General features: G+C 42.3%; 1 protein-coding gene across 2 annotated transcripts in view; it reads left to right on the forward strand.

Annotated features, from left to right (window-relative positions):
* The window catches only part of SLC22A23 (solute carrier family 22 member 23), a 108823-nt gene that overhangs the window by 12338 nt on the left and 70210 nt on the right, over positions 1-26275 (forward strand). For both annotated transcript variants that reach the window (XM_057399332.1, XM_057399333.1), the window contains exons 2-3: positions 6919-7022; positions 12398-12552. In XM_057399332.1, the coding sequence (XP_057255315.1) occupies positions 6919-7022; positions 12398-12552 (259 nt within the window). The remainder of the gene's footprint in view (positions 1-6918; positions 7023-12397; positions 12553-26275) is intronic.

A 26275-nucleotide genomic window follows, 5' to 3' on the forward strand; every position in this document is an offset into this window, starting at 1 on the left:
TCTCCCCATTCCCTTCCCTCACCATGTCCTCAAAACCTTTGGCTTTGTGGTAGTAGTCAGGAGTAGTTTCTTTGCTCTGTTTTTTAAATGGTACGTTGCCCAGGCAGTTGGTCATGTCTGTAGTTAAAGCAGTCTGACAGTTTCTGTGTACAGGACCTTGTGTTCGCTGTTCATGGGTGATTTTCCTGGGCTGCAGGTTTCCCTGCCAGGTGTCTACCACGGTGAGAAATGGTTTGCTGGTTTCCAAGAAAGAAAAGTGCAGAAAATGTTGTTCCCACTGTAAGGAAATGAATTGGGTAAGAAGCTGAACAGAACAAATCCTAGCATCTGTTGAGTTAGCAAGTTCCAGTGTACTGGAATAGGGACCCCAGATTTGTTGGGAATGGGAAGAAGGCAGATGTTGAGCAAAAGATGATACTCTGGTACCAACAGCATCTCTTTTGCTGCCTGAGTAAAAATTCTTGCAAGCTCAGATGGTTATAAACCCCTCAAAATACCAATGTGTACTTGCTCAGTAGAAATTTGTTTTAGAAGGATTTATCTTTAAAAGGTCCTAAGCACTCAGGCACTGCTTGGAGATTTTCAGCAAAAGCATTCACTTATGATGAAGCTGGAGAAAGTTAGATAGACACAGTACTTGGAGGTATAGTATCATACAGAGAGGAAGGAGCTTAGAAGTCATGGGTAGAGACATTCCAGTGTAGGTGGTGTTGGCTTTTAGAGTAGCTGTTCAAAGAAAACAAACAAAACCTCTCAATAGCTGGTTTGTTGTTGTTCTAGTGGTTTGGTTTTGTCTGATTGGTTTTATTTTTAATGACCCTTCTGTTTTCCAGGTAAGTCCAGTTGTGTCTGATGAAACTGTAAGGAAAGGTGCAGTTTGGAGATGTTTGGTTCTGAATGTGGTTGGTCAAAGAAAGAGGAAATCATTCATTTTTATACCTTCTTCTCAAGTCTTCCAGGATTACTCAGTTTGTTCTTTTGCTCTTCTTAATGTCCCCATTTTGAAATGTGACCTTCTTGATACTTTCACCCAGATGTTTTTTTTTTCTGGTGGTCAAAAAATGCCAGGTGTTCTCAAGGACACTTTATTGACACTGAAATACAGATCAGGGAGTGCTTTGCCTAGCTGTGATCTCAGAGGAGAGGCATCTTTAATCTGAACCTTGAAGGTTAAATAGTTTAAATGCTCTGTTGTTGCTGCCATGGTTGAGAGGGAAGTAGACACCTGCAGCAATAAACCCTCTCCAAATTTAGGTGTTGCTGTTGGGATGGTACGTCTTCTGCAACCTCTTTAGTGTAGTTTAACTGCACAGCTATTTCTTACAGAATTGAGCACCATACCACCACTTCCTGGAACTCATACTCTTTCTTTAATGTTAAAATGCTGCCAATGTGTCATCTTTGGCTTGTTGTTAAGAAAGGGAGAAGAGCCTTGCCCTTGTAGCAGCTAGGGGAAACCTTTGGTGCAGAGGTCTCCTGTAGCTGTAGCTAGGAGAGACACAAAGCCTACAGGTCCAGGGACATGCTATGGGTACTACTTGGATACTTTAGTACTGGGGAGAAGGCATTAGTGGTAGGTGTTTTATGTTAGAAGTACTGACATTTTTTATTTTCTATTTGTTTGGGGATTTTTGGTATCATTTGGTCCACTGACTTGGAGATTTTCCCCCAGAAAAACAAGCACCCGGAGACTGTTTTGCTTTTTGGTACATGCACGGTTATGAAAAGCATAATTTTTCTATTATTTTCTTCTTTCTAAAACCAACTTTGGTTTGTGGTGTTTCTTTGTTCTGGGTTTGTTTTAGGGTTTTTGTTTGTTTGGGGGTTTGGTTGTTTCTTTTTAACACTCTAGGAGAATCTGAACTCATGATTTTTAAACTCTCACTAGATGAGGTATTTATATAGAAGATGGATGCTAGTGCCGTGAAGGGAAAACTGACAGGGTTTCGTTATAAAAAAGATGGAGCAGGAAGGAGAGAACAAAGAAAGATGAGACCAAATGCACACAGACCTCAGTGACAAATGATAATTCTTATATTCATTTACTGGTCTTAAAATCACCATCCAGTGTGCAGGGAAGCCTGTGGCTTTGCCCCAGGAGGGGTTTGGGGCTGCTGTGGTAAGCCGTGGCGTATGTGATGTGTAGAGGCTGGGGCTCCCAAAGTGGGACCTTTTCTGTAGGGGTTGAGAGGCTGCATATAATATGTTGGAGAAGTACATGCACACAGGGTCCTGCACAGACTACCTCAGGACAGAGTCTGTGAGGGCCAGCAGAGCAGCTACTGTTGCCTGGCCAGGGAAGTACCAAGGGTGCAGCTTTGTGCCTCGTTTAGGGCTTTCCAAGGCAGCCACGCAGATGACCCTCTGTTCTCCTTGTGCTGAAACTAAGGCAGAGAGCAGTTGGAGCAGAACTGTGACCCACCTGCAGACTGTTTGGTAAAGGGTCTGCTTGCTTTCAACAGTGATCTGGCATCGGTCATTGGAAATGGACTGTGAACCCTACTCTCAGTGTGCATGTGTGAAGCTCCCTTCTTGTAGGCTCATTGTGCTGGGTTTTTGGCAAGTGTTGGACCAGAGCTTATCTGTTCCTGTCTCTTTGCTCTTTTTAGGACAAAAAAGTCTGCCTTGCACTTTTCCATGCTGTCAGGGTGAAGGCAGAACAAACCAAATCCTTGGTGGGCATCTTATGGCCTTTTCCCAGTGGGTATTCAGTGCGCTTAGATGCCACAGACAGCATTATGGCCTCTCAAGGACAAGTGTTTTTCAAGCCAGAGCCCTTAATTGTGACAGGTTGTGTTTGTAGTAACAAGCACACAGCAGACTTTACTTCTACGACTCTTACAGCTTCAGTGACAATATTGACTCACTGCATGAGCCCTCTGCAGATTTACCCCCCCTTTAAAGAAATTAAAGGATGGTTACTTTTTGGGTGCATTGCCCTTTGCCATATGTCTTCCCAAGCACCTCAGGTTTCAAATAGTCCTCCATCTTGATGTGGAGCATAGTGACTCAGGGCACGGGAGGTGACTCACTGATACCAGTTAAACATTAGGATCATGCAGGTGTGACTCCTTAAGCTTTGACAAAAAATGCTGTCACAACATGGAAAAAAAAACCACTTGTAATATGTTGCACATCTGCATAGGTGGCAAATTCCCCACATTGCTGCACTGCTGTGGGAAAAAAAAAAGCTTTTGTTTTTTAAATGTTCCCTTTCCGCCAGCATATTCTGTATACAGTAATTTTTGCTTCAGCATAACAATACAATCCTGTTTGTTTAGCAAGTAATTTTATCAGATCTTTTGCATTAGGAGGGTGGATGGAGGACAGAAAGACAAACAAAACCGAGGGACACTAAGAGAAATCTTAGCACTGTAAATTTAGCAGCATCCTTTCTTCAGGTTGGATGCTGTTAACCCCCAACAGGGAGACCAGGGGATTCAGCCAGAGCAGTTACAGGATTTAGTGGTCTCTCTGCTTGTGCCAGATTAATCTACTTTTTGTAAGAGGCGATGGAGACTGGACAGTAATCCTCTAGCCAAAACAATCTCCCAGTGCAGATTTACTTGGAGTGCCACTTGAACTGTCATCAGCACTGCCCAGCCCAGCATTTTGTTCTGCAGGGACATGGAAACTTGTCTACGTCTATGGAGCAAATCTTGAGTGTGGTGTTTGCAAGATGAAACTACTGGCACTCACAGGAGGACCTGCCATGACTTTGGGCAAGGCTGTGCTGTGTGGGCGCATGTGGAATACACTCTGCCAAGCCCAGGTGTATGTAGGGGGTGAGGCAGCACTGATGCTGTATAATGGTTCTTGCTTTATTTCTAGCTCTTCACAGCTGATGCTGCAGTCCTCTGCCTTTGGCTTTTCCATGGAGAACGTGTAGTGCAGGTCTCTGGCAAAATTCATGCACTTTCAGCATGACAAAGCCTTGCTGCTTTGCTCTGATGCTGTGTTAAGATGGGTGGGGATGATACACTAGCTATTAAATATGTATTTTGTCCTATTAATGTCATCTTTACCTGAGGCTGCTTTTGACTGCAGTCTCCATTTTTCTTTTGTGCCCTCTCCTTATTCCTCTGTCTCTTTGTGAATCAAATGCCCTGATGGCACCCACCTAGGTACCAACCACCAAATTTATTTTGGGTAACTGGTTTGAGACCTCTCTCTGGCTTGTGGCAGCTGCCAGAGGAGAATCTGGGATAGATATGCTTGAGCTCTTAGCACTGTGTGATTCGGAGTCATGACAGATTCTCTGGAAGTTTGTGCTGAAGCAATTGTTGAAATATTTCACCATTTCCCTATTTATGAGTTCTGAGGGGTTTGGAGAGCAAGAGATTCGGGGAGGGTCAGGGGCTGCGTGTGTGTTTCAGCGCCAGTGTTAGGCTGCCCTTGAGAGCCTGGGGAGTTGGCTCTGATTTATGCTGGCCTGCAGAGAGTGCTTAACCGAGGGTAGGAAAGGGCCAGATGCAGGGTTTGCAAGGAAGTGCATGTCATTATTTTCAGAGCATCTGGGGATTTGGGCAATAGCCTTAAAAACAAACAAACAAATTGTGACTCACAGATAAGTTATCAGAAGGAGTGGGTGCATTTTAGGCAATACTGAAGGACGTGCTTATAGATTGACTTTTCCCCTGCTTTTAAACTGTTACTTCGTGTGCCAGTGTTCCAGAGTGGTTTGACATCTGTTGTCCTGGCGGGAAATTTCACAACAGCCTTTCATGAGACTTTGGTTCTTCCAACCATGAACCTATGTACAATCTAGTAGGGCACATTCTCTGCCTGGGGCTTGTGCAAGGGCTGGCTGTCTTTGATGAGCAATAGTAAGCCACGGAAATGAGAAGGTACCAGGATATCTGCTTTTTCTTTTTTCCACTTGGATGACATTACCGTTCCTCTGACAGCAATAGAATTAAAAACTAGCAACTTGGAGAGATTGCTTTTTAAAAAGTGTTCTTGTACAGATATGCTTGGTTTTAATTAACTTAATTTGTTCTCTACTAACAAAAATGATTTCTCTGTTTTAAGTTGCATATACACCTTCTGGATTGTGAAAATAAACCCAGAGCATTTGAAAGCCTGCCTGGAGCTCGGATGTGTCTCCTGTATTTTGTTTTGTTTGCAGCTTGTCTGGGTGGATATTTTTCTTTGCTAACTGAAGATTGGTTCTGTAATTGCAAATATTAGGAATCACATTTCCCCTATTTTCTTCTAGAAAGTCAAAATCTGTAGGGAGCAGTTCTTACTGCTTCACTGAGGTGTTTGCTGCAAATAATTCACAGCTATTTGGTGGAAAAAATACTTGCTCATACTACTGCCCTCGGTCTGTAGGTTGGAGAATCAGACATACATGTCCCATCTTCTGCAAGCCAGAGCAGGGAGGAAGTAATAAATACATTTAACTAAACCAAAAAGGCTAAGCCTGAAAGCTGTTATGTTTCTTTTGTCTTGCACAAAAGTGCTATACTACTTGGTGAGATGGTATATTTTAGGGAGGACATCTCCTGTGATGTTGGACCAGAGAGCTGAGTCAGAGCTACCCTTATTTGTGGAAGGGCTGTACGTCATGGAAATGCTTTAAAGTGTAGCGCAGCTAATTGAACTCTTTTGAGGGAAGCTTTCTTTTGAAGTTGGAGCTGACTTTTAAAAATAAATTGCATACTTTTACTTTGCGTTTTTGGTCATAAAACTTCAGTTACTGGTGTCAAGAGGGCTGCTACTATTACATTACACACAAACAGCCACTTATTCTGAGAAGTTTCAATTTGGAGTATCTGACTCTCCAAAGTTAGCTGTACTTATTTGTCATGAAATGTGTATGGCTCCCATTACCATCAATATTTGAACACTTCACAAACCACGAGCAAACATATCTTCCCACATTTATTCAAGGGTATAATAGTATTATCCACACTTTACACATAAGAGAGATTAAGTTACATGTCTGAGGACAATGAGGGTGTTGGGCTAAATCCAGGAATGCAGCCTGCTTCTCCTGAGGCTTGGTCTAATGCCTTAGAGGAAAATATTTTGGGGTTTAGGGAAGCCTCACTAGAAAGCTTGCTGCTCTTGTCTTTCTCATGAGAATGAGACAGTGCCCTAATGACAGAGCGCCTGGAAAGGTCAATTGTCTCTTTCTTTGGTTGGAAAAGGTAATTTCAGTTTCAGGGATAGCTTTAGTGTAGGGGTTCAGCCCCTGCCTGATCTCTGAGCTGTGAAATGTTGCTGTGGGGGCTGCCATCCCAAGAAGCCAGGTGGCTGTGCCAGGATCTCTAGTTTCCTGGTCCAGGTCCATACCAGGACTTCACCTGGTGAGCTGTGCCATTAGTTAGTCTTCATCCTCTTCCACCACCTGGGGAATCGGGATGTGTTTCTGAAAGCAAAAGTGTCTTGATGCCTTGTCCATGGGAGTCTGGAGCTAATGGCCGTCAAGGGTCTCTGGCAAAGCAGCTGCTTTTCTCCGTGTTTCCAAGTGGTCCTGAGGAGGTCAGTTGGAGAACTTGCTCTTAAATTGCTGGGCTTGCTCCTGGTCCACTTTACAGGGCTCAGGTAGTAGGTGTTTGGGGCTGGTATGGTGAGATGCTTCAGCTACACCAGTACTACTAGGTTTTGATGGAGATATACCCCTTAGTCTAAATTTGTTTGTCCTGGAAATGGGGAGATATACTTGTTGGATGTTTCCATTTTATAATTAAGGGTGTGATAAAACTCAGTGAAGTAAATGAGTCTTTAGCTTCTTCTTGGGTTCTGGGATTTGACATGAGGGCAAAAGCTTTCCTCTGCCGTTTCCATGCACTCATGCTAGGGTTGAAATTTGGAAGAACTCTACACCAATGTTAGTATGTCTAAACACACCTGAGAAACTAATTTATTTCAGCTTATCTGGTTTTGTTAATTTGTTTTTTTTTCTTCCAGTGGGATCTTGTTTGTGATTCTGCCTGGAAAGTCCACATTGCTAAATTCTCTCTACTGGTGGGATTAATCTTCGGCCACTTAATAACAGGATGTATAGCTGACTGGTAAGTGAAAAATATTTTAATTCAATATGAATACAAATAAATAACAATATCGAATATTGTTTCAATTCTACTGTATGTTCACAAAGAACATTTGCATAATGATTTTTCAGGTTCTGAAAGAAGCATGATGAATAAACAGTTTAAAACTGTTAATTGCTTGAACCTCAGTAATTTATATCAAGATAAATAAACTATTTAATAGATGGCTTAGTTATTTTCCACTGACACAGTTTATTACATCTGTAATGCTAGTACAGAATTAAGTATTTTCTAATTAGAGAAGTGAAGCCTTTAGGTTGGGGTTTTGGTTTTTAACCAAGAGATGGGGCTGAAGGAAATTGGAAGCAGGATTTATTTGCCTGAATACAAGACTAATGTAATGTTAACCTTGTGCTTACACAGTACCTTTTGGTGGGTAGAAGGCTGCTTTTTGCAGACCTTTCCATTGTTCTATTTTTAAAGTTCTTGTTAAGCAAACATTGTGATGTGTAGTGTTAAGGGATTGCTGACTTATGTGTTGTTAATACTTGGGTATTAAATTTGCTAGCAGAGAGTGCAATTCCTTAAATTGCGGTAGTGAAAACCTTATTGGATACCCCAATTATGCTGAGATTTCAGCTTTTATTTTGGTCTTGTAGTGCAAAAGGCGGGGGGGGGGAAGGGGGATGGAAATTAAAGGCATGACTCAAGTGATTTCAATATAAACTTGCAGCAACTGAAACAATAGCTCTGCATTGTTGTCCCAGTCATTTCAGTGGCTTCCAGCACACTTGCCAGTGTTGGTGCTTTAGATGGCCCCAGGTTAACTCTTTTGCTATTCATTAAAACAGAAAAGGAAGAAGACTTCCCTATTAGAGAAGTCCTACAAAAATGCAGCAACTCACCAGTCAGTTGGGAGAGAAAAGGCCTCCTGCAGCCGCACAGTAATTTGGCTCAAGCACTTGTAGCAAAATTGCATCTTAGTTCTTGAATAGTCACTAAAAGTTTTTGGGCAAGTTAGTAATCTTGACTTTTCAGTGATGTAGGAAACATGCATGATGAAATAACAGTTGTATTTGATTAAAATACCAAAGTAAAACAGGGCTCTAACAACATGTAGAAAGTATAGTGGGGAAATGAATGAGGGATCTTGCTTGGTTTTCCTAAAAAGGAATCAGTGTGGAGAAAGCAGACTTATTCCCAAGTTAGGAAAATGCTGCTATAATTGACAAATAAGTTACAAATAAGTGAACAACTTATTGCCCAAGGCACTGGCTTCAAGAGACAATTGCAGTAAACAGATAGCTCTCGACACCAAAAGGAGCATCCTGCTCTTCTATCCACTTCTGTCTCCAGTGTGTACTTTGTGCTGCCATGTGCACTTGTTCGACCCCTTTGCAAGCAAGCAAGTTGTTTATCTGCGTTAATGCAGCATAAAATTACCCTGGTACAAAAATGTGGAATTGTGGTATTTTACTCTTCTTGGGGTCGCTTGTTTTTTGTTCTGTTTTGTTTGTTGAGTTCAGGAGAGCTTAAGGAGAATCTGGTTTCCAGCTGTGGTACAGAGGAGAAAAAGTGTAACTTTTGGTGGCTAGAGGGTACAGTGACCCCCTTGCCCTTTCATGGATGACCAGGAAGGACACTGTTTGCCACACCAAAGCTGGTCCTCATGCTCCTCTTCAGACCCCATCCTTCCCATCTGAAATAACTGACCCAGCAGAGGTCCTGTGTTGGATAGTCTTTCTGTCATTTAGCAGTAGCATTTGGGGCTGGTAGAAGAAGACCTAAATGGGATTTACTTTGCTTTTTAATCACAATTTGAATTTCTAGTAAGGCAGGGGGTTCTGTGGAGAGATGGATACAAAGGGAATTGTACTGTAAAAAGAGAAGAATTAAAAAAGGACGTTGATCCCAAGCAAGAGCAGAAGAGCTTAAACAGAGTAATGTATAAAAGGGTTACAGACTTTAAAAATCTGTTTTCATTTAACTTGTACCACTCTCCAGTTTAGATAATTAGGAGATGCTTTGTACCATTAGGAGCTTTGCTTTCTCTTTTTGAAAGAAGGCTTTTAAAGCTGTATGTGACAAAGGCATAGAGTGTATTAAGGTTATTTGCTATGTAAACTGAGTGGTCTCTACTCAAAATACAGGAGGTTTGTATGCTGGGGTAGCTCTGTGTGAAGAATCTATAAGAAGAACATCTGTAAACTAGTTTGGCTGTGTGAAGACCAGCTGTGTCTAATGTCTGAACAAGTTACTTGTTCAACAGGCATAGCAGTGCAGGCAGTTTTGCCTGCTCTGGACAGAGGCTGTTTAGGTCTCTGTGGAAGGCTTCCTTCTGGAGCAGGTGTGCTTGGTGGTCATGTAGCATCCAGACAGGTCTCTGCCTGTCACCGCCATGCGCTGCCTGTGCTTTGCACCTGTTCTGGTGGTTTTTGGAGCCTTTGCGCCAATTCAGGTCCCAGGACCGACAGAAAACCTGCAAAGAATGTCATGAAAAGAACAATGTGATTGGCTGCAAGAGCAAAGCTTAGTCTTCCCAGGGTGGCAAGGTACATGCATAGGAGCATGAGAAGATGAGATCTTGTCATCAAACCATCCCCTTCCCGCCTGTGATGCAACTCTGACAACATTAGGAATATCTTTTTGATGCATCTGCATATCACACTGTGTGGATTGCAGATTCTTCAAAAGCCTGGGGTTGCTTGTATCCCTGGTTATTTACCTGTGCAGTCATTTAGCATTTGATCTAGATAATAGTATACAGTGTAGGCTGACACTTGGGTGGCACAGAAATCTCTCTTTGGAATAGCTTGGATGGCAGCAGATAGCATTCCAGGGATGTTATACTAGGGAGATTATGTATGGTTTAATTTCCCACAAGCATTGTACTATTAGTCAGGTAATTCTCTCTACACATAAAAGGCTTCTCTCCTCTGCCCCCACCCCAGGACACCATGCTGTCAAAAACACTGCTGGATCGCCAAACATATGCCTGGAACTTTGATTTTTGAGCTATGTGCTGCGTTCCTTGGTGAGGAAAGAGACCAGTTTTGAGTCTGGGAGGAGATGATGGTGATCCCTCTTACCAGAGGGTTTTTTGGCCTCAGCTGGTTTTCACAGGCCCAGGAGGCTTTGGGTTTCCCAATTCTTCATTAGTAGCAACCAGTCATTTGCATAACTTGTATAACAGTAGAAGAAATTCTGTGTCCTAATGATGGATATCCTTGAGTACAGGGGGTGGGAGGAAGGGAAGGAGGGAACTAAAGTATGAGAAGCATGAGGTCTTTTAATCGACATCAGTGAATGCAGGTCAGGCTTCTGATGGGAATTAAGCTCCTAATTCTGAGTGTTTGCATAGTGCCTTTCATCTACAAAACACTTCCACAAATACTAATTAGTATGAATTACAGCTTGGTGATTACGAAAATAGGGCTGCAAAAGCCTGCGCAGATCACTGATAACACGAAGTTAATAGGGTTTTTTTTTCTGTGTTCGAGGCTTTGTGTGAGGTACTTCACCTCCCTAGCCAAGTGCTTTGTGTTCTATAAACATAAAATATGAAGCACATACAGCAGTAACTGTCGTGGTGTCCAGCATGTTCCCAGTGCATTGAATATCACTGAGGCAGTGATGTTTTGTTCCCACCCCTAGCTCAGCAGTAGTTCATCTTTTGGTGGCCTGGAGTTGTATGCTGATTGAGAGCAGTCTGCTTTGACCTTGCATTCTTCAGTTTGCACATTGGTTCTGTTTCCAAACATGTTCTGTTGTAAAAAACATTGAATGGTTAACACTAAGAAGGCAAATCTTTGAGGTGCCCCAGCTGAAAGATTTGAGATGCTAGTTGAAAAATGCAAAGAGCCATAGCATTGCCGCCTTAGGTGTGACTTTAAGTAAGAATGATGCACACGTACTGGTGCACTCTCCCAATTCCCAAAAATGTAAAAAAAAAAATAAAATTATAATCTCCTTTCTTAGCCCTTCACCCCATATTTTATTGATTTTTTTTGTTTTTTTGTTTTTTTGTTCCATTTTATCTAAAGCAAAATCTAAAGTTCTAATTGTGAATACATATACTTTATAGCTTCTGGTAACAATCTGCTGAAGTTATTAAATTGAAACACTTCAGCATGTGAAACTGGACTAAGTTGTGAGATTTAAATGCTCTTTATTGTGCTGACATTCAACCTGATGCCTGGCTTGCAGCTGACAGACTGCTTTGAATGGATCTGTGAAAGCTGCCTACAAAAAGCAAGTTCATATATTCTTTGTGGAGATGGCATATGGAGCTGACTAAAAGGGATCCTCACTTCCACTGGAAAATTTGTGGGAGTTGACAAGTTAAAGAATTTTGGAAATCTCCACATAATGATCCAATTCTTGCTTAAAAATAGCCCTGTGCTCTGGTTCTTCATATCATTCTGTTTGCACAGGAAGGGGGGGGGGGAATTATAAACACTGAGCATATGAGTAAGAGATGTAAAAATCCCCTGTTCCTTTGACATGAGAGTCAAACTGTGCAGCAAGTGCCCCTACATTCAGTGGCAGTGTAACTCTTCCTGCTCATAGCACTGCACCAATATGTGCAACTATCGGTTGCAGCTGCAAAGCCTGCCTGCAGAGGAGGACTGCAAATCCTCAAGCCCTTGTTGCCTGTAATAATTTTTGGAGCTATTTCTTCCTTACCTTCTATTCAGGTTTTGCAGGTCTCTGCAGCTGCTGTGGGGATACAAAGTGGAGGGACTTGGAGCTCACAGTTTTCCTGTGAGCATTATTATTGGCTCCCTAGAGCTCTGTGAAGTGACATGAGCCCTGTTTTGTGCCTGGTCCATGTTTGTTAGGCTTGTGCTCAACAATAAGGCCAAGAAAAGTACTTTTTTTTAGACAGCTCCTCTTGCAGATGCAGCTGAAAAGCACATGTCTGTTGGGAAGAGGAGTCCTCTGCAGTAAGCTCTGTGGCTATAGAGTACAGAGAAATATAGTCTAATAGAAATAAACTGTGCCATATAACACCATACACTCTTCTGTGCTACTACAGAAAGCTCTGAGAAGCAGCTTTTAATCTCCAAGGAACTTGTTTATGGCTTTACAGTAGTTCCTCAATTTTTTTTTCTTGTTCATGTTTGGTGTTTTGAAAATGATGGTTAAATAAAACAGTAATACAATGTGCTGTCTGTGCTTAATCCTGTCTGAAGTGAACTTGTCAATGCAAAGCTGGCTAAGAAATCTGGGGTTTAGTAAGCAGGAGTAAAATGAGAAGAATGGAACAAGCATTAAAACCAGGATGGCAATATTTGGAAGGGATTGCATGACTTGTCCCCCTCTTTGCCAATTGTAATGATCTGGCATTATGTCTGTGCTGGCTTTTAATGCTGTTTCGCCATACTTATTTTTAGGGTTGGTCGACGGCCTGTACTGCTCTTCTCTGTCATATTCATTTTGATATTTGGACTGACTGTGGCACTCTCAGTGAACGTGACCATGTTCAGCACACTCAGGTTTTTTGAGGGGTTTTGCCTGGCTGGAATAGTCCTCTCTCTGTACGCACTACGTGAGTATGCCTTTATTACCTATCCAAACGTATCTTTATTGGTAATGTGGTTTGCTGTTCTCTGGCTTCCTGCTTTTGTCCAAACAAATCAAACCAGAATCATACGTGCTTTGGTAAGGATTTTGCAGCTGTCCCTTCAGGTTGCTACAGAGCAGACTGTGAAGCTGTTTGAGAGCTCATTTTTAAAGTTATAAGGTGTTTTAGGTTTGCTTGTTATTTAAACCTAGAAGTCATCTGTCTCATAGCCATAATGTGTAATGGGAGTGGATTGCACCTTGCGGTATTGAGCTCAGTAGGAGACTCCCCACTTTGACGGTCTCTAGCAGTACATAATTTTTCACAAATGCCTCTGTTACTTGCAGCAGGAGAACCTGAGTCCCTGCCTCAGGATTGTAAAGCTCAGCAAAAATATGTGAGAAGTTACAGAGATTTGTTGTTGTTTGTTTTTGTCTGTTTCACTGGGGGAAAAATAAACTTGTGAGAAATGTCTACATGCTCATATCTGGTGACTGGTAAACCTGTTGCCAAGACATTTGAAAACCCCTTTTGGAAGCCTGGTCTTTGGAGAGTACATGAAAGAGCTACCAGCCTAGTCTGTGTCCCTTGGATATGCTCCAGAGAGCTTTGTCTGCTTCTGCTTCCTTGGCTATTTGTAATTCACAGGTAGTACTGTATCAACTAAGGAAAACACAGAACTTCCTCATCTGGAGAAGTTCTGAAAGTTGCTGTACAGATTTAAATATTTTTTATTTATTTCCTATCATAGATGGTATTTTAACCCATCAAGATTTAGCACAGTATTCTTACTCTGCATGCAGTCTTAAGTAGTATTAAGTTCCACAGGTTTGGTTTTGTTTTCAGTCTGCACCAAGGGGAAAGAAGCTTGACAAGAGTTTGTTTTGTGTTGCACTTCTTTGTTATAGCTGATATGGTACCGAAGATACATATTTTTTTTCATCTTTTGCCTTTAGTTGTGTGATCTCTAGTGAGAGTTTTCCACCAAAAAACCCAAAGCTACCACTGAAGATATTACACTTTTATTGGGAAGTGTTTTAACCTGTGTATTCCCTTGGGAGAAGGCTTTAGCTGTTACGAGTGTGACATTGAGCTGGAAACCAGGCTTGTTGGAACTTTTCACAGCCCAGTGCAGCATGTTGGTTTTATTTTGTGGGTTTTGGTTGGTTTTGGTTGTTTCAGGTTTTTTAACCTTTAAGACAGTCATTGCAACTGAAGATTTTCGTGGGGAGATGCCATCTATGCAAAAGTTCTTCCTCTCAATTTAGATTGACCATGTTTCCCTTTCTGCTGGAGCCCATAGCATGCTGTTGCACTCCTTTGTGGAGTCAGCTTTCTCTTTAGCACCTCTTTTCTTTCTCTTAATGGCCTTGATTTTTATTTTTTTTTTTTCCATTGGAGATCTGTTGCCCCTGAATTCCCAGCTGGCTGCCTTGAGCAGAACAACAGAAAGTGGAAAGTTTGATCTGCTAGACAGAGTCATTAGTTTTCAAAGCCTCTGTACTGAAGCAAACTTTATAGGCTTGCGTAGCTTGCAAAGGTAATTAGCCTGCCACAGGGATCCTTTTACACCATGTTGAGCTTGCTAGTTGTGCTTGGATTTATGGCCTGCCGAAGGGAAATTGTAAATAACAGTCCTGGATGCTTTGGGAGCGGGAAGAGAACTGAAGTGCGCTCTTGAACCACAGAGGTGCCAAGGTTGAGTTGCTGTCACCATTAAAACAGCACTCTTCTTGGTAACCTAATGCTTTTCCTATCTGTTCACCCTAAGTTGCAGAGTGAGCCTGGGGATGAGCCTTGCCTTTCTTCTGTGGAGGGACAGCACTGAGCCCAAGATGCCTGTGCTCCTCAGAGAGCTCTCCTCAGTGTTGCAGTGAGCTAGGTTCTTGTGACCTACAAGTACAGCCTCTTGCCTGGAGCTGCTTAGGAGTTGTCTGAAATTTCTAGTGAACTGTCAGGAAGAAAGGCTTTACACAGGTGATGGTGCTGGCTGCAAATGGTGGAAGCAGAGGAGAAATGAACGTGGAGCTTTCTCTTCCCAGGTGCTGTGGGACGTTGCATTATCTAGGAGGATAAAAGCCAGTTAATTCTTCTCGCTGAATAAACACACACAGCTTTGAAAGGCTTCTGTTTCCTGATGATGTGGAGTGGGGGTGTTTCTACTGTCTTCCAGAAGCATTTTCCTGCTTGGTACCAACCTTCAGTGAGTTTCTGTTCTCCTGAGCAGCTGGTACACATCTTGTGTGGTTAGGCACCAGCAAGGTGCTCCAGTATTTGTTGCTGCATGTACATCCAGGGAGCAGGAATGAGCACCCGCACCTGCTGACTCAGCATGGTGGGATGCACAGCACCATAGCCTGATGCCTAGCTGAAGAGGAGGAGGTTTGAGTCTACGCATTGGGGTGGAAAGCCCTAAGCTGGTTTTGTGAGGGGTTTCTGTTGGACAGGCCAAGAAGAAAAAGAGGTGTGGGAGCCCTGAGCAGGGTCACATGTGCCTGAGTAATGCCTCAGCTGGTGTCTGTACAGCCGGAGAGGAGAGCCACCCTTACTGCAAATAGCTCTGCTTGCTGGTTGAAACTCGTGTGGGACAAAGTACATGTGGGAAATGTGGAAGTTACAGGAGAAAGCAAATCTGAGTATCTCGAGGGTGGGGAGGGTGTTGCTTCTGGGTCACTTTAGTGTCACTGGGGTATGACCATGATCACAGGGCAGCCTTTTCCTGTGTGCTCGTGCAAAAGACCAGATGCTGCAGCTGACTCAGCATAGGTCCCTTCCTTAGGGCCTGTTTTCATGAGCTGCAGTGAGCTGATGCAAGAGCTCTCATGGCTGAGGGCAGGAGTTCCGCCCTCCTTTTCTGCCATCTCCTCTCATGTGTGGCCCCGCACCAGGCAGGGCCAGTCAAATGAATGAAGGGAAGAAAGGGTCCCTTCCAGCTGCTCATTTCTTATGCTGTATCTGACTTCTCCCTGATGTCCCTGCTTTTGTTGCTATCCGGAGTCAAAGCTAGTTTGATGGTGTTAATTAAAACTGTTTGAGGAGGAGGAGAGGAGAGGAAGAGTTGTATTTCTTTGGTAAATGCTCTCCAGGCAGGTTTAACGAACCTCTGGTTAAAGTGCTGTGCACCATCACTAATGACTGTACCTGAGCTCAGACAGCAGAAGCCATGGTGGGGGTTTGCACACAATTGCAGGCTGTTCAGCAGTTTCATGGGTGACTGAACTGCAGATTAGGCTGCAAAATTATAAAGTCTAGACTTGAATGAACCAATAAATAGGTTCTGGAAATAGCTTTGCTGAAAGGGAGACGCTTTCCCAGGTTGGAGTGAGGAAGCAGGTGTGCCCCTCTGATGCATAGTAGCAGGATGAGTAGGCACATTGTTTTTCTTTCACTGTTAGGAGGAAAAAAGGTAGAAACACTGTTGAAAAATCGTGATTTGTGTTTCAAAAGCCTGGAGAAGCTTGACAGAGGCTTCCAGACTGGTTAAGATGTCCAGCTGTGATGTATCTTTCTCATTTGTACCTAGGTCAGTCTAACCCGTTACTCCTGTAAATTACACAGGCACTGATCTTTGAGAGGCTGAATGGGGCTTCTTAAGATTACTTTTTTTTTTGACATGTATCCTGGAAAGCTAGAGCAGCGTGCTAGAGACTTGCTCCAGGCTGAGGAAGAACAAGTGCCAAAATGGAACATGGAAGCATCTGGGTGTTGGGCTCTAGTGATGTCAGATTTGTAAGATAGTTTTACTTCCATTCAGGTGTCAATATAAAGGGTGAGATTTATCTTCTTTTTTTTTCTTTCCCTTTTCCCTTTTTTCCTCTCTCCCAGAAATGTATGGAGTCTGAGACCCTAGAGCATCCCAAATTTGTAATTCCCACCTCTCTTGGAGTTTGAATGGTCTAAACGATGTAATTGCTTGATTTTTACTCTCTCCTGACTCTTCAGAAGCAAGCATGGGCTTGGCTAGGCAAGGCAGGTGAAGCATGGGAAACTGCAGGTTCTGAAGTGACTCTGTGTAACCTGAACCAGCTCAATAAATAACTCTGCGAAGCATTCCCAAATTGACGGATGTGGAAAACATCTGACTCCTTTCCAGTGCATTGACATGTGGGTTAGCTCTGCAGTAACATGCAGTTCTCTCCACTGACAGGTCTATGATAAGATCAAGGTTGTTAAGCCACCTACCTTCTGTTTATATAACCAGCCTTTCCTTACTCTGAGTCACTTGACGCAGCTCTAGAGTGATCACAGAGGGATCCACCGAAAGTTTTACTGAATCACCCTAAGTTAACCATTAATTGTTAAATGATACAGAAGCGCTTTGGTTTAAAGAGCAGTCATGGGCTGCTTTAACTTTGAGGTGGGATGTGAGTTTCTAGAAACAAGAGCTCTGCATTTGAATAGCTTGGAGCAAGAACTGTTTTAAATAAAGAAATGCTATGCAGTGGGAGCATTCCAGCTGCTGGAAAAAAAAAGGGGACTCTGCATGCCTTTTATCAAGTGCCTGGGGGCTCAATTTGTGCAAGAGTGGAAAAGGTTATTGGAATTACAGTACTCTCCTTTAAGTATAAATCTTCCCTGCTCTACATTGCTTCCTTGAGTATAATCAAGTTACATCTCCTCTTCTAATCTGTTGGCTTTTTCAGTGTTTCCTCTGAATTTCCTTCCCTTTTCTGATGGTCACAATGGGTGTGGGCCCTTCTATGGACACTGTGTCTGCCATTAAGGCATGGGCTGTCATCCTTACCTTAACCGCCCCCCAAAACTGTATTCTGGAGAAGAGGTGCCATTGAAGAATTGCTTACATATTGTCCTGAATATTGGAAATGCTGTATCATTTGAGGCAGGCAGTTTGAAATTAATTTATAAAAAGTCTTAAAGTATGGCAAAGGTGAATAAAAGGAGGATCTTTCTGAAGCTCCCTGGGAGGTTAGAAGATGTTTTGTTAATGTAGAAATTGCAGCAGGATCTAATTTTAATCAGTTTTTTCATTTCAGTTGCTGAAAATCTTGTGTGTTGTCAGTGTGACAAAAAGCCCAAGAAATTAATTTTATTTGAGGGTTTTTTTTGTACGACTAGTCAATTTGGAATGTAATTAAGATGCAACTCTGCAGTTGTTAGACTTGTGATGATGACAATCAGCTGAGATTAGAGTACACTTGCAGTTTCCCCAGCTCAAAATACAGCTTGCATTTACCATTTAAAGTGTTGGTCTTTTAATTGCACCAAACCAGCTCTAGCACTTTGGGTATGCTCAATATGTGAAGTCTTACCTTCTGTCATGCAAATACTATTCAAGATTGTAATGATACTTTTAGGGATTTATTTATTTGTCTCAGCAATGTCAAACAGACTTGTAGGTCTGCTCATCCCTGTTGCGCAGCTGAAAGCTCACTACCAGTGAAAGGAAATGAGAAGACTTCTCTCTTCCCCTTCCAAATTCCTTTGCGTTGTATCAGCTACTTGTGCAACCATGGCTTCAAACTAAATCAAAGTGTTTAAGATGGGTGTATAGTTAAATCCAGGAAGTTGCCTTTGACTTCCAACTCTCCGAGTTGGCTAAAGTGGTGTTAGAACCTTACCGTAAGAGTAAATTGTAAAGTTTTCGCTCCCCCTACTGCGTGTTTGGTTGTTTTTTTATTTTCTTATTTTAAGATAGCTGCTAAATGGCTTTTCCTTGCTACGTAGATCCAAGCTAGTGTTTGACATTGTGGAGGGTTGGTGGTGTGCATGTGTCTATGCAAGCCCTGTCCAAAGTGACCAATGCTGCCGTCAGGACATGGATGGTATGTATCTTGCAGAGTCCTTCGGCCACTGTGCACCAACACAGGGCCCCTGCCAGTTTCCTGCCCGAGAGTGAGCCTCAGTAGTTCTGCCAAGGAGTCTTCCCAGCTGGAGAGCGCTCTGCCACAGTGGTCAGGTCTGCTCCTTCTCTCTCCAGTCTGCTCCATCTCTACTCCAGCAAACTAAAGCCTTCCTGCTGTGCCCTGCCCAGTGCGTGAGCTCCAACCACTCTTTGGTGGTGACTTTGGCTGGGAAATGGTTATATATATCACATTTGCAAGGGGTTGATAGTGCAGCAATATTGTACCACTGGTGTATATCTGATTTGCGGGTTTTTGGTAAATCACATACTTCCCATGATCTGAGAGGTGTGTTGTGGGTTTTTTTTTTTTCCTCTGAGAAATGCAAGTGGTTCAAAGACAGGGATGTGAAAGCTGCCAGTTGTGAATAATGTCTTTTTAAAAAATGTTTCATTTTTTCCCAGCAGGAAATGGAATTTGTTGCAGACAGCATCAGGGAGAAGTCATACATAAAGAACCTATTCTGCTAACTCTGTTGTTTTACTTTCTTTTAGCTATTCCGTTCCTTGTCTCTGTCCTTGGCAGGACTTGAAAACTAGATGGGCTAGTGTTGGAAACGAGATGGACAGCAACAAGCTCAGGAGCTGCCCTTAAGTTAGCATAGAGACTTGGGCATTTCTTTTTCCCCCATCTGCTGCTTCTAGTGAGGCTCAAGCATATGCACATTTCTCTTGTGTGCATGTGTTAACTTCCTGCTGAAAAAGGAAATGTGCATAGGTTCATCAATCACCTATGAATGAATAGGACTTTACTTCCCTTTCCTGCCTGTCCCTACAGGTTAGCTCATCAGGAAAATGCAAGCCAAATTACCGTGGCAGCAGGATGTGCATACAGGAAAAAACACATGTATGAGGAAGGTAGATTTAGAAGCTATCTGTAGTGACTTGGATATTTGAGTCCACCAAGAAATGTCAGCAAACAAATTCACATAAATATTTATGTGCCTTTCAAGAGGAACCATAACTTCACAAGGCTAGCCAAATTTCCATCCCCAGTCATGCAGACATGCCTCCTATTTTCTCACTTACAAATAACATAACCGCATGGGATTGTTACTAGTTCAAGTTAATTAAATTTCACTCAAAGCGTGAAATTTGCAGGCAGCATCCATTGCAGTATTTCTACAAATGCATATTATTTAGTCAGAAACAACAAAACATTCACTTTTGTTTTAATTCTTCATTTTGTTTCTTGCCAGTCTACAGATTTTAGTCATACATTCTGTATCAGTGCTGATAGCACTCATTTTTCTTTTTTAAATAAACCTGCTCGATGTTGCATTGCGGATGAATTTGTAAGTCATATGCTGCAATTACTGATGGACCTTAAAGCGTGGACTATGTTTTTGTCTTATGAGAACATCTGGTTCCTTCTTAAATGAATTGTACATACGCTTATGTACTTTTTAGAGATAAGTTGAGACGTAAGTGCTTGTTAGTATATTGAAAACTTGTTTGCTCACATTCTTTGAATTCTGGGTATGGTATGAATTGTGAGAGCAGACATCAGTTTACTGAAGTCTCATGAATGGTGTGCAAATCCTTGAAAGCCCTACTCCAGTTTAGCATGTATGAGCTGTATGTCTGCTTTAGTCATATCATACATTCAGTAAAGAATCTTTCAACTGTAGATAATCTTGCATTTAGGCTTCATAATAAAACAGGTGGTGTCTTAGAGGGAAAGGACATTTGAAGAAGGCTCTGTGGATTGGAAATGTGGCTGTTGCCCAATGAACTGTGGAGGGAGCATGGTCCAGTATTTGCCTCAGAAGTTCTGGATTCACATCTCTGTGCCTCTCTGGGTGATTCCCCCAGCTGCTGGATGCCTCAGCATCTCTATGTAATTGTCTTGCTTTTGGTGGAATTCAGGGTAGACTAACCATTCTTGTGGCTTCTCCTTCCGACTTTCTGTCCTGTTCCTGTAGCAAAGATTACCCTCTTGTAGAGCAGACTATTAGCTCATACACTGATGCCTCAGTCCTCTCCCATGCAGTCAGGCGTTTAAGTGCAAAGACATCTCCTTCAGTGGCTTACCTCACATATTCAGTGTATTAGCTTAAGGACATGCATTTCATTCTGCTGCTGTTTATTTTCCAAGGAGAATAATCTCTGGCAGGAGTAGTAGAGAAATGCAATGTTTGTGCATGCCTGGACCAGTCTAGGATATGTGAAGTGCTTGGGTGTAATGGAAGAGAGCAAGTTCTGCTGGAACTGTGCATTGTAATTAATCATTCTGTTAAAAATGCAGACTAGAAGACCTCTGTGCCCCAGTATTAAGGCATAGGTAGGTTACTTTATGTACTATCTGCTATCCAAACTAATTCCCTGGAGAAATGAGGAGGGCATCTTCTCTGTGAAGCATTCAGTTCAATAGATATTTAAGCACGTGAGACCTCTCTTGGGGTATTGTGTATAGTTGTGGTGTCCTCAACATAAAAAGGACATGGAACTGTTGGAACAAGTCCAGAGGAGGGCCATGGGTATGATCTGGGGACTGGAGCACCTCCCATATGAAGACAGGCTGAGAAAGTTGGGGCTGTTCAGCCTGGAGAAGAGAAGGCTCCATGGAGAGCTCATAGCAGCCCTCCAGTATCTGAAGGGAACCTATGAGGATGCTGGGGAGAGACTCTTCGTCAGGGACTGTAGTGACAGGACAAGGGCTAATGGGTTAAAACTTAAACAGGGGAAGTTTAGATTGGATATAAGGAGGAAATTCTTTACTGTGAGGTTGGTGAGACACTGGAATGGGTTGCCCGGGAAGGCTGTGAATGCTCCATCCCTAGTAGTGTTCAAGGCGAAGTTGGATAGTGTGAAGTGTCCCTGCCCATTCATGGCAGGGGGGGTTGGAACTTGATGATCTTAAGGTCCTTTCCAACCCAAACCATTCTATGATTCTACATGGACCAGGGATTGTTGTCTAAAATAAATAAATGAATCCCTAGAGTTTTCTGCTTCATGTGAAACTGCTGTCCAGAAGTAGTAAAGTGCCGCTCTGACAGCTCTTCCAGGGCCTTCTCCAGTCTCAGTGCTGCTTCCACTGTGATTTCAGTCCTGTACTGGTAGGCAGTGTAGCAGTCTCTTACATAGAGAACACTCAATTTACAGCTTCATAAGAGAAGTCAGAAGAAAGAAAAGTAAGAAAAAACACACAGGAAGCAGAATCAATAATGTGGTGAGGCAGAAAGCAATGTAAGGGAAGAAATGGGCTTTGTTGTGGGGTTTTTATTTATTATAGCAAACAAAAATGGATTGAAGTCAGGGAGGAGAAAGAAGGGCAACTTAAAAGGGTTTTATAATGGTAGAAATAGCTTATGTGGTGAAATTGCAAAAAAAAAAAAACCCATTTTAGTTTGTTTCATTTATAGGTTTGACTTTGAAATGTGGGGTTTTGCCTTAGAACTTGACTGACTTGTTTTTCAAGGCACAAAACCAAATCTGTGTTTCTAGGAAGATTGAGGAAAATTAATTAAAGAGCTTTTGAATTATAGATCCATTAAAAATGACTCTGCTTTGAAACTTAAGTAAATAAACAAAGCTGTTGGTATTAGTCATCTATTGGAAAAAATAGCTTATCTTGTATCTGTACAGTAGAGAAACCCAATTACTGCTTTCCATTGCTTTGGAATTTGGGCAGGAGAAGCTTGGATTATATCAACCTTGACTCTACCCATATGAGACTTTTCAGATGTCATGTGTGAGTTTAGAGTTGTGAATCAGCCTGAAGTGTTGTCTTATTCTGCTTATTTTTTATGTTCATGTCTGTGACAAGCCTGGAAGAAAATATGGAAAGTTCAGTCTGTGTCTTGTAAACTTTTAACCTGATGGATTTGTCTTCTTCAGGAGACAAACTTCACCCTTTTTGACTGAGTGTTGTATTTCAATAAAATAAGTATCCATGCAGGTGCCTTTCCTCCCTCCTGACCTTTTCCTTAATGGTGGTTTTTGGCTGTGGGTAGGTGCTTCATGTGGGTGTAGGGTCAGTAATGTGTGGCAAAGCAGAAAAGAAGAATAGCCAGTGCATGACCTAAAGAGGGAGAATAGAGAAAACAGAATATACAATATGTACCACAGCTGCCTCTTCTCTCTTGCTGTTGATAAGAGAGAATGTGACAGATTCTTTTCTAAAATAAGAGATCTGCTCCAATCCAATGAGGATAGCAGCAATTAAAAATTTCAGATCCTAGTATATTTTGGAAACAAAAATGCAGCCAGATGAAGCCGACAGCGTGTTGTGATAACTTGTGTGACTTTTTAGTAGTACTGCTGCCGCAGTGCTGTGATTTTCTGGGACCCTGCCTGGAAGTTTTCAGTGCCTGGTGGGACTTGCACTGGAGATACTAGTGCTTTTTCCTGCCAGGACAGCTTTTCATGTGACTTTTGATTAGGAAACATTTACTTACCCCTAGGTTCTCTCTCTCCTTCAGGTCACTGACACATGTCCTGCTTGCCCAGTGCCACTCAGCTGCAAGCCAACAGCAGCTGTGTGGCTCTGCTTGCAGCAGTGCAGTAAGGATGAAATACCTCACAGATCTGGATTTCTTGAAGAAACGACCCAGCTGCCTATCCAAGTGGAAGAGGACCTTTCTGCCCTGATTGCTAGGGGCAGTTAAAATCTCAACATGACAGTGCAGGAGCTGGCTGAAGCTTAGATCAACAAATTCCCTTTGTGAAAAGAGAATAGGCTGTTACAAATCACCATGAAGCTTGACTTTAATCAGTGCGGGTTGTTCTTGAACGTGGTATTTAAAACTTCTTTCTTGCAGGCTTTTTAAAGGCTAGAAAGTGTATAATTGCATCTTGGCAGAGACAGCAAGTCTAATATGTTTAGAAATGTATGTCTTGGACAGTTTGACGTTTCCTTTCAGGATAGCTTCCTTTGAAGTAGTAGCAGATGGAAGTCCTTCCACCACTTTGAGGCACTGATTAACTTGTCTTGGAGAAGAGTGGATAAACTGGAAGTAGAGAAAAGGATTCTTAAAAATAATTTGTAGAGATCTGTATGCCTTTGTAGAGATCTGTATTACCTCAGCTTTCAGAGTGAGGATACTGGCTTTGGTTTTATTTAAAACTTCTGAAGCTCAGTTGGAGAACCAAATATGACCAGGTCTTGGTTGTGAGAATTCCATTTTTCTGGCTGGCTTTTCTTAGCAACATCCAACTTAGTGAATAAATAGAAGCCTCTAGTCTGCCGATGACAACAAATAATCTGTTTTCAGACTAAAACATCTTGATCATGGACTTGGCAGTCCTAAACCTTCAGGACCAGAAATGCAGACCATCAATCTGATATTACAGTACTGGAAAGACCCTGTTTCTTTGAAAAGGTTATTCTGTTTCTGAGTTGTCAATTTTGCTTCAGTGAATTTTATCCTTTAAAGAGCCCATATTTTATATTGGGCTTTAGGATGAAAAACAAGGTTAGGATTTGAACTGAGGGGCAGAAATTATGATGTTTGTGTCAGAATAAAGATTCTGAAAGATGCTGTCTGCACTGAACTGTCTGACCAGCTCGTATGACCATGATCATCTAGTCAGAGCATTTGCAGAGTCTTTGGGATTGTCATAGTGGGTTTTTTGGTGGTTTGCTTTTGGGTTGGTTTTGGTTTTTTTCTGGGAGGGATGGGGGGGAGGAGGTAAGTTTTATTTCTGCTTGTCTGTTTAATTTTTGATTGCTGCTTCAGTGGCTGCCTGAGAATATCTGATGACAGCATGTCCATCTCTATTTTAAATACTATATTGTGTAAAATAGGAAAATACAAGGGGAAGTTTCTGGGTTTATGCGTGTAGCCTTCAGCTGTGTGTTCTGCTTGTTTTGTTCTAAATGGTAGTGCTGAAAAGAGTGAGCTTCACTTTCTCAATACTGGAAGGGAATAGTTCTTAATCTTTGGAAAAAAAAATGAAAACACTTGCTAAAATATATTGAGAATTCACTAAGATTTGTAAGAATTATATGAAAACAAATTTGTCCTGAATTTGGAATATTGGTCTGCAAAATATTATGCACAATTCTTCTCATTTGAAATAACAGAATTTTAGAGACATAGGTCTAAGATACTACTTTAACAGGTAGCATGTCTCTGTTGAGAGGGGCTCTCTCTGTGTGGTGCAGGTCTGGGGGCCAGCAGAGCGACTGCTTGATACCTGGTCCTCAAGAGTACAGGTGTTTTTTTTCTGGAGGTCTTTAAGGAAAAGTTTTACTGCATGGGACCTGTGCTGCAACTGTGATCCCAGTAAGATACTGACGTTCAGTAATTACTGGATGTGGTGTTCCTGTTACTGTGGTCACAGTGTGGAAGAACTGTGTTTGCGCTCTTGTAACTGCACATTAGCTCCCAGGGTGAACCCCAGGGAATCACCCAGCAGCTCATGCTGCAGGGAGGAGCAGCCCTGCTCACCCACATCCCTCTCCACAGCCGCTTCCTCTCTGCTGGCTTTGACATTTGTCTCACCTTCTTCAGGCACTTAATTCAGCCAACAAACAAACAAAAATTCACTTTGCTGAGCTCATTTTCTGCTCTTTTGCTGCAATATCCAATTAAGGAGCAAACAGATGCAAATGTCAGAGGTAAATGTCAGGGGAGGCAAGAATGCAGGAAGGTGGACTTTGCTGATGGGGTGGCAAACTGCATCCTGACTGGCACTATCTCATGAAACTAAGTCTGGAAACAGAGCAAAGGTGTGTGGTGACACATTACAGCTCCCAAACAGCACAGCCAGTTTCAGAAGTTTCTGCCACGTGTGGCCACCTCCTAACTTTTGCTGTTTTAGCTGGTTTTGTAGCTGTACTCAATCAGCTGTGCAAGGTGGTGTGGCTTAAAAGAAAAAACTTCAGAATACCTCTTAATCTTACTCCCACCACTAGTTGTTCTGCCCCATTTTTTAGCAGATCTGCCTTAGGATTATTATGTGATTGCAGCAGCAGTGGAATTGGTGCACATGAGGGAATCGTGCATCTGTAGCATGCTCTTTCCTTCTCACACCACACTGCATGCATTCACGGTCAACTATACATAGATGAGTTTCTCATGTACTGCAGTGTACGCTTCATGTGGAGCAAAATCAAAAGGGAAAAAATCGGTTCACCATCATATGAGGGAAATTGAATTCTTGAACTATAAAGTTTTCTAGTGGTAGTACACAACTTTGTGTGAGATGGCTATGATCTTTGGACCCCAGTAAAGAAAGGAAGTCAAAGAAATGACAAGGGAGAAATAGTGCACATGTGGCTTCCAGCTGAGCTGGCCACCCTCCCATGGAAGGTCAGGGAGGGGAAGGATGCTTTTTCGTTCCCCTGTTCTTCATAGAAAGTCATGTTTCTTTGTCATTTGGAGTTGTGAAACACTGGCAGCAGACCTAGCAAAGATGAGTGTATGAGTCAACGGCGGCAAATGGGTAAAAGGGACAGGAAGAAGCACTAAATGGAAAGCATGGCACATGGGGGCATGTGGCTTACAGGAGAGGAAGATTGCCTGAAAAAATATACACTTCTTCTTTGAAAACTATATTGTGTTGGGCTAGAAACTTTCTATAGAAAATGCTTGACTTCTCTAGCATCTCCCTGTAAATGTTTTGTTCTGGGTCAAATTTAATATTTGTGCTCTCTGGAGATAATGAGGTGCTTTCAAATGCTGTGTGTGTTTTATTCCTCATGCGTGGATTCCTGGATCGTGTACCTTCCTTGCAGTTTTTTTGCTTGCTAAACTAGTCTGTTGCATTATGGGAATCCTTAAGCAACAAGAACTGACTTAGGTGAAATTAGATGTCAAAATATAAAAATTTCTCATGGGATAGAAACTCCCCATCCCATGCACGCACATGTGTAACGTTGTTGGCATAGTCCCCCATGCA

Source organism: Pezoporus wallicus, unplaced genomic scaffold (assembly GCF_028554395.1).
Source record: "Pezoporus wallicus isolate ANWC-B61680 ecotype Strahan unplaced genomic scaffold, APGP_CSIRO_Pwel_v1 contig_818, whole genome shotgun sequence".
NCBI classification, from domain to species: domain Eukaryota; kingdom Metazoa; phylum Chordata; class Aves; order Psittaciformes; family Psittacidae; genus Pezoporus; species Pezoporus wallicus.